Source organism: Pempheris klunzingeri, unplaced genomic scaffold (assembly GCF_042242105.1).
Source record: "Pempheris klunzingeri isolate RE-2024b unplaced genomic scaffold, fPemKlu1.hap1 Scaffold_365, whole genome shotgun sequence".
NCBI lineage: Eukaryota > Metazoa > Chordata > Actinopteri > Acropomatiformes > Pempheridae > Pempheris > Pempheris klunzingeri.
In genome coordinates, this window is record NW_027255297.1 from 15,373 (window position 1) to 25,040 (window position 9,668).

General features: G+C 27.6%; 1 protein-coding gene across 1 annotated transcript; it reads left to right on the top strand.

The window, feature by feature from the left end:
• Positions 1–498: 498 nt before the first annotated feature.
• On the top strand, positions 499–8,806 carry LOC139225536 (proteasome subunit alpha type-4-like; the record flags this gene model as incomplete). Its single annotated transcript, XM_070856325.1, has 4 exons — positions 499–541; positions 679–742; positions 801–1,219; positions 8,726–8,806. Coding segments are annotated over 4 exons (607 nt in total), but the record flags the coding sequence as incomplete, so codon positions are not given.
• Positions 8,807–9,668: the final 862 nt, after the last annotated feature.

Consider the following 9,668-nt stretch of genomic DNA (forward strand, 5'->3'; position numbering starts at 1 on the left):
ACAAAATTCTATAGTAATTTGGTTAATTTTGAAATTAACTATGAATCTATTAAATCATTATTTAAATGTTATAACTATATAATTATCATAAATATTATTGAAAGTAATCACTCTAATAACATTAACTTTACTAAAAATCATTCAAAAATTATCATCAATTTATCCAGCTACATATCACAGAAAGAATTTTTCTAATAGTAGCCATTATAGTTTAAATAAAAAACTTCAAATATTTTTTTTTACAATTTTCTACAAAAAGTCACTTCTTTTACACTCTAAATTTACTATGCACATCACAAATAATAATTACTAGATAAAAATTAAAAAATATATTTAATTTTTAATAGATAAAAATTAAATATATTTTATTTTAAAATTAAATTAGTTCCTCTTATAGTACCGTGTAAAATCTCTCGTGTCTGCGCAGGTGCAACTTTCATTCTAGAATGGTAATTTTAGATGTTTTGTTTCTATAAGTTGAAATAATTTTTTATTTAGTCCCGTAAATATGACACAAGAACCACAACATTTTCACCAGAAGGTTATTTAATGCTAATATACCTAAGTCTAATTAAGATATAGGAAGACTATTCCAAGTTGAATATGCACTAGAAGCTATAAATAGAGCTAGTACATGTGTGGCGATAGTTTGTGATGATGGTATTATAATGGCATCAGAAAAACGTAACTATAACGAGTTATTAGATGATATGGGATCCGAAAAAATATATAAAATAAGCAAGTATGTTTGTCTATGAAAAAAAATTGTTGATATTATTGAGTAAAATAATTTATTTTAGTGATATATGTTGTTGTGTAGCAGGAGTTAGCTCAGATGCTAATGTGATCATACAAATGATGAGAGAGAGAGCACAAAGCTTTTATAAAACTTATCAAGAGCCGATTCATCTAGAGCAACTTGTCACAGCAGTATGTGATGTAAAACAACAGTATACACAGCTTGGAGGATATCGACCATTTGGTGTATCAATTTTGTATATTGGTTGGGATAATGTTTATGGATACCAACTGTATCAAAGTGATCCTAGTGGAAATTATTCTGGATGGAATGCTACATGTGTTGGGCTAAATAATAATAAAGCCCTACTTAAATTAAAGCAAGATTATAAAGAGATGATAACAGTTGAAGAATCAAAGGGAATAATTCTTAAGATAATGCAGGAAGCTTTGGAGACAGATTATATTTCATCCAAAAATAGTAATTATCATAATTTTTGAATAAACAGATATAATACTAAAGATTTCATTATTTTGAATGATTATATCTTAACTATTTTTTAAACAGTTAAAATAGTGTTTAGTGAGTTTTTGTGCTACTCCTATTACACTATTCTTTCATTCTTATATCTCCATGTAACTAAATATTTCTCTAATATCTCAATCTGACTTAATATTAGCTTCTAATTTTTACTTAGTAATTATTAGCCATTAAGCTATTGTCACCCTAGAAACTTAATATCTCAAGGATTGGATAATTTATAACAATTTTTGTAAATTATGGTAATAAATCATTGTTAGACTAACCATTATCCCGTAATCTTTACCTCTACTATTATTTTCTCTCATATACTGCAGCAGTTACATAATATATCTATAGCTTAATAGTTTTTAAATTTTCCAGTTGTATTTTGATGGCATTGAATATTTTTTGTCTTATTTCTATAAAAAATGGTGGAAATTGTGAATAGGTGTTAAATGACTAAATTTGATGTTTGTTACTCCACTCTATATTTTAAATTGATTAAGTTTTATTTTAATAAGCAACATGTGTGATTATCATTAATAAGTAAACCTATGAATTTATAAAAAAATCTTGTAATCTTTTACATCGTATTTTACCTATATCATATTAAAATAATAATATGATATATTCATTCAATCTAAAATATTAATATTTTTAAATATACAATTTATAATCTATTTTTCCATTAACACTTATTTTATAATATTACTAGCTTTATCAATATAATACATCAGACAATATATAATTTTTTCATCCATCATTCATTATTTGGCTTTTACGTGAGCATGTTTTTTAAACTTAAGTTATATAATTTTTTTTATTAAGTCGCAAAATACTAAATAAATCTTACTTGAGAAAAATTATCTTTTATTATTTTTTATAGTTAATAGATAAAACCCCAGACGCAGCTTATTGTTTTGTCAAGTTAAATTATCTTTATTTAACACTCTAGGCACCGCAGGGGAGTTATTCATCTTAATTCGCACTATCAAGTTCCGCCTTATTATTATGCGCTATTTTATGAACTTAAGCCACTAAAAATCCTCATTTTATTGCGACCGCTACCATATCTGTTCTTCGGGCGTTGGCTCTGCGGGAATCACCTCAACGAAGTATTTATGTAGTGCGTTTAGAAAGTATCGCATATTTTAAAATATACAAAGTATGGGAAAACTAATACAAAAATAGTTAAATCATTTATGAGATATTCATTAGATCAATAAAAACAATTCTTCCAGCGACTTTTCCATTTTTCAAAATAATTTAAAAATTTATTTTTTTCACTCCGTTTAATTTCGAATTTATATAAGGATCTTTTTCCGTTTAAATGACTTTTTATTTTTATAATAAACTCACAAGGTGTCAGATCGGGGAATGTGGTGGATTTTAAACTTTGCCGAAAATTTCATCACATTTTAGGAAGTGTAGACTGAAGCACTGTTGTGATGAAATTAATTATTAAATTTCAACATTTCTGGCTTTTTTATGGTGAATTACGCCTCAAAGATTATGTAAACTTTTACATGATATTCACCAATTTTATTTTACACCTTTAAGTCCATATTCATGCCATATTCATGAGAAATTTTACTTTACTACTATGCACGCATTTATGTATCGGCTGTGATGGTGACTACTACGTTGAATATCGTACCTTAATTTCTGATTATATTCAAAATAAAAATTCTCATCTATTTTAACAATTTTATTTATAAATTTATTCTATGAGACGCGAGAACTTGTCGTAATGCGCGCGTTTATCTTTAAAATTGTAAAATTGATTTAACCCTCTAGCGATCAGAAAAACAATACCCACTAAGGTTTTTGGGGTAAAATTTACCCACTTTTTTATTACATAAGCAGATGTAAATAAATAAATAGAGCATTATTGGGAATTATTACTGAATTTTAACATGTGAAACTATAGGAATCTTGAAACAATTATAAAAGTTAATCCATACAATAATCCTATTTATGCACACTCTCGTTGCATATATTCGCTCATCGGTCATAATCGCGTAAGTAGTGGTTGCTTTAAATAAAATATCTACACTTTCTAAAAGAAAAATATAATAATTAATATTTTTTTTACTGACATATATAACAAATTTTTGAAGTGTGATCTAGATAGTAAAACTTGAAACAAATTTGACACCATTTAGATGTTTTATTGTCTTTGTTTCTTTCACAAAAATCGCAGAGTGCTGGCTTTCCATTGAATTTGGATATTTTATTTGGAATTACACATTTCTTTGATTTCTTCGTAATTGTCTTGGCTGAACTTCAATCTAAAAGTTGGCTATACAGAGTCTCCGATATTTCTTTTAAGAACGATCTTATTGACTTTTATCATCTTTAAATATCTCTTTGTATAATGCAAACGCACTAATTAGCGATAGGTCAATCATACTATAAAAAACAATCAGAGCACATCGTCTAGTAAATCTAAGTGTGAAAACTGATGCAAGCATTCTATCGACATTATTCACTCCACCTTTGGTTTATTTGTAGTTCATTATTACTTTCGGCTTGAATTTTGACCATTTATTTGTAACAGTGTTTTTTGTAGTGCCAGTTGATAATAGGATAACAGCTTGAGATTTTTTACACACGTATGATGTCATCATATATTTTTCATAAAAACAAACGCACTAATGTACAACGGTCTTTTTGTGGAAGGTAAAAGGCAAGGAGGTATTCCTTTTTATTTTTACGTAACTTTCCTAAGAATGTCAGTTTTTTCTAGTAATTTCCTTGCCAGTGAGATGGATGAAAAAAACTTTCGACCAAAATATTTCTGCCAGAGTAGAATAATGGAGTTGGTAGTGAAAGAACGACGCTTTCGCCGACTTTACATTGTCTTAGTGCTCCGAAATTATTTTTACCAAGGTATACCATTATATTTAAAAATGGTTAACAATAGGATCCACCAACAGAAAGAATTTTAGCCTGTATTTCGCAGGCTTCATTGGCATATATTTACGAAAGGGGTACCTTCCTCTAAATGATTCCAGTTGTTTTTCTATCGTAACAATTTTATTTGAAGAAAAACATCTAGGCAAAAAAATAACCCATTCATCCCATATCTCACGGATATGCATAACTTATCTTCATTCTTGCGTTTAAATCAAGTTTGAAATCATCTAAATGAAGAGCCTTTGTAATTTGTTTAAGTCAACGATGAGAAAATAACCGTATGTAGATTTCTTTATCTTCATTAACACTAAAAAGCTCGGAAGAAGTTCTTGTCTATCCCCGCGAGTAGCCATTAGCACAAGAAGACCTGAATAGACTTTAAATTCAATATCATCCATATCATGTCACTCATCTTTGAAATAATGTTTCCCAAACATATTTGCATAAGGTATAATTTTGTTACAAATCCCAGCTGTAAAAAATGACAAAAAGCAACCACAGAAAGATTTTATTTTAACAAGGCATAAGAAGTGGCACCAGGAGCTGGAGTTCATAGTATTTTCGACGCAAGTTTTAGTTGTAATTGGTTTTGATGTACTCAAATAATTCAGTTTTTTACTTTTTAAAATATTATAATTTACTTCAAGTCTACCTCTTCATCAGATAAAAAACTTTCATCGGTAATTTGGTCTTCAAATTTACTTCTGGAAGAGATGAACTCATCACTGAAGTCGTAAGCGTGACTCATTACAATTAAGTACATATTGCACATGCGCTTTGCATTACTTAGTTGTTTAGTTTAAGTTTTCTGCAAAACCACTCGTTAGATATTTTTAAAAGTTCGTTATTGAGTTAATTATAACAAATGTTTAATTAATGATTAAAAAAACGTGGGGTAAATTTTACCCCAAAAGCGTTAGAAGATAATCTTAAAATAAAAATCTTAATACTTTATATATTTTAATATTTATCGTATTAAATTATAGAACATTATGTTTTATAAGAATAACTATGATATGGAACAATTAAAAAAATGGGAAAACAAGATATGCCCAATACAAAATCGTTTTGGGGTGAATTTTACCCCAAAAGCGTTAGAGGGTTAAATAATCAACAATAAATTGATATTGGTTGTTGATGATAAATTAATTTTATGATAAATTATTTGAAAATTTTTGTTATTAATCATTTTGAAATATACGAATTAATGGTTAACTTATTGAAAGCAATAAAAATAAATCTAATTAAAAAAATTACTATTTTGCTACTTCATTACATAATTTTGTAATTGGAATTATGCAATCGAGATAAATAAGTAAGTATTTAAGTTGTTACGTATCTCTCAAAATTATTGCATTTTTTTTTAATTTTCACGTCATATTTTGGAATTTGTTCTCTCTTGAATTACATTTAATATATTTTATGTATTGTTCTACTAATAGTTTTCTGATGAGTTTCCAATAGTTTTTTCGTGAATGTATCAGGTCATTAATACGACTGCTTAAACCTTGAGTAAATATATTATATATAGAACAGCTCAGCAGCACTAGGCGTTAGAGCAATATTTTTTGAACCCTTGTGTAGATATGGATAATCCACGTAATTAATTCTGAATTAGAAATAAATTTTTTTTGAATGATATACAATTTTTTTCTAAATAATCTACAAATAATACTAAGCCTCTTTATTTATTTTTTTTAATTAAAAAGTTCATTATTAAGAATTAAGAACTCTAATGATGTAAAGCATTTGACAAATAAATTCAAGTTACTATTAATTTCCTATGCTATTTTCCTTATTACACCATTCCAGGATTGCTTTTGTAGATTAATATAATCTTTAGTATAAAAATATTTTTTTATTTCTCTGTGTAATAAAAATTTGAAAATTAACGATTTTTCCAAAACTATTACTAACTAAAACACGTGCGCATTGCAACGAGTCGTGGTAATATCATTTATCAGCATTTATTGGAAAAATATAATGTTCTTTAAATATTTCGACTCATATTTCTTTTTGCACTAAAACTAAAATGTTAGAAACAAATTTTTTTTTTAGTTACGAGGTTAAACCCCTGGCGCAGCTTATTGGGCTGTGAAGTTCAAGTTGGTCAGACTTGCTTCATTAAACGCTGTAGGCACCGCAGCGGAGTTTTTCCCATCATATCGCAACTACACGACATCACACACCAGCTCCGACTTATTATTCTGCGGTAGTGTGGAATTTAACCCACTAACATCCTCGTTTTGGGGCGACCACCACCCCTACCCTATCCATTTCTCGGACGTTGGCTCTATGGGAATCACCTCAACAGAGGCAGGAATTTACTATTGTACCCTAGTGCATCAGCACTCGATTTCGCCCTACCAGCATGTACTATAATTTTTTTATGGAAACATGCAATTACCATAGTGTTCCTACTACTTCGGATTAGGGATACGATAGACCGGAAACAGTGGGCGGCACCGGGATTCCAACTCATGACCTCGGGGTCATGAGTTCGAAGTCTACACCACTAAGCCATCTGTCCGCTCGTTAGAAACAAATGTTGCGGCAACACTTGGACTTGGCATTCTCAAAACGTCGCCTAAATAGCCCCTATAGAAATAGCAATATCATCATCAATTTCTCTTATTTTCTAGTCTGCGATAAGTATATATATTTTATCGTTCACAGTCATTATTAACTTTGACAAAAAGGTTGGGAGTAAGTCCGCCAAGCCGACTATCGCTTCCAATGGAATTTCCATCAGTTTTAAAGCGTCATTACCATTCAAAAGCTCTAGATTGAGTCATATTGTCATTTTGAAACCTTTATAATTCATTTTAAATGTTTCCGTGCTTTTTTATAGAGATTTTCCTCAAATTTAATACGAAACTATATGCTAGAGCTTATTCGTCATAATTTGGCGCGACATCATCATACGTAGTATATAATAAAAACTTTTTTAATTCTATGTTATTTCATTGTATTATTTTAAAAATTTTCTTAGTGCGTAATATGATTATCATATTTTGAATTGATATTATAACCATTAAATATTTAATACACTTTTTAAAATGTCTTGGTACTTTTTAAACACACCGCGTATTTACTCTAATTTTTAACATGAACTATAATTTTTTGTAGAAAAATATAATATTTTAATATTTTTTTACAAATTTCAATATTAAGGCATACGAATATTGTAAAGAGTGGTCGGCAATCCATATTACATATCGCTAAGCCATCTGTTAAATATGTAAAAAATTATCCTTATTATAAACGCTTAAAAATTCCTAAATACGCAAAATTATATATAGATTTTATCTAGATACTCTAATAATTTAATGAAGATTAATTTAAAAATAAATCAGCACATGGTCATTTCATTGACCATGTTTTATGAGTAAAACTTGCGGAGCATTCCTTTAGCATTTGAATTTAGCGAAGGGGTTTCTAATATCACTCAAATTCCTATTATTTCAGTTGTTGTGACTTATTGATACAACTTGTTTTTTTGTAAATGATTACACAATTATTCTCTATCAGATTACATGAATATGTTCCGAATGACATAAAGCAACTAATTTATTGTGTAATTGCAACATCATCCACTCTAAATGTGAATAATTTTGTTTGAATAGATTCATAATCTTTCCCTTCAAAATCATAGAAATTTTATGCAACTTAGAATTCTGCTATTATTTGTGATACTAAAGCCATTCTTCAAATTTTTTTGTTACAACATGCAAATATATAACTGAAATTACATTCTAAGTTATACATAAAATTAAATTATTATATATAAATTATATGAAAATTTTTCCTTAATGAATGAGTGAATGAATGAATATTCTATAATTAGTCAATAACGCATGATTCTGAGTTGAGACAAAATATCCTAGAATGTTTACAAGTTCAGTTAGTTATTAAATTTAAGTAAACTCAGTAAATGGTAAATTAAGCTAACTATTAAATATATAGAAATATATATTCTAATTACTAGCAATGTTTTCATACAAATTCTGATTATGACCAAATATATCAACCATTATTATTCAACTATTTACTTCTGTCTCATTGCCTGATAATAATTTATAATCTGTCATTATGCAAATGAAAACATAAAGAAATTTCATTTATGATCATCTTTGACATTAAATTTTTAGTGAAATTCTGAAATCTTTATAATGCAATAGATTTTGCTAATTTTGTAAACTTCTAATATAAATCTTTATCAATAAATTCAATGTCTTTTTTCGTTTCCGACCAACTCTCGTGTGGTTGTTTGTAATGACAAAGTACGATTATTTAATACTTGAAAATAATAAAAAAATCATAATTTATAAAAGTATAGATTGCATAGAATATATATATATATATATATATTTAGATCTTCCAAAAAGGACATTACTATAAAAATAATTTTTTTAAATATAATTTTTGTGAGATATTTTGATAATCTTCTAATAAATAATAAGTTTTCTTATGAGATTTATAAAAAAATCTCATATTTAATTTATAAATATTATACTAAGATTTATCTATTATATATTTATTTAGTGGAAATTGCTATATTCAAAAGAGAAAACGATAAAAGTATTATACACATTCTTTCACCCGAAGAAATACTTGCTTTACCTGGTAACAAGATAGAAGATCCAAGTTCCGCAGATACTGCATAATTAGATAAATCATTATTTAAAATCAACTACAAATTTTGATATTTGTCAATTAATATATATATATTGTTATATTAATAAATTATGAATCTTTAAGACTGTCCATATATAGGTAAAAATCTTTTTCCCATACTGAATGTCTTTTACTATATTAACTATTAATATTTTTACCAATTTTATAAATATTACAGCATATTTTGATATCCAGCACGATGTGCTATGCCCTGATTTACTAACACAAATACTACTCCTACAAGCAAGTAGGATAGTTTCATTACAATTTTCGGACGAAATCTTGAGAAATTTAAAGGACGATAACCACCTGGTGGTGGAAGATCTTGTGATGGAGGATTTTTATAGAATGACTCGTCAACCTTCATTTCAAATTATTAAGCATGCGCGTTAGTACAAAATCACGATAAAATTAATCAGTACCTACAAATTATGAAATACTAGTATTATTAAATATATATTATTAATATTAAGATGATTTTGTTTCTAATTTTACAAGTCCTAATACAATCTAAGTTTTTCAATTGTTAGATCATCAATTTATGAATTTATAACTATACTTCTATGAAAATTAATAGAATTATAAGCCATTCTAATCTATGTCCATGTCTTTCACTAAGATGATTTTTTAGTAGGTCAATTATTTGTGTAGAATGGTGTAATTTTTGGTTGAGAACCTAGATTAATTATATTAAATAGTATGCGTGCGCGTAATTTACATCGGTTCTATTTTTTATGTCTAGGTATGTGCACGAAGATTGGAACAGACATGAAATATCATCATAGTCCCAATACATATCGTGTAAATTGAG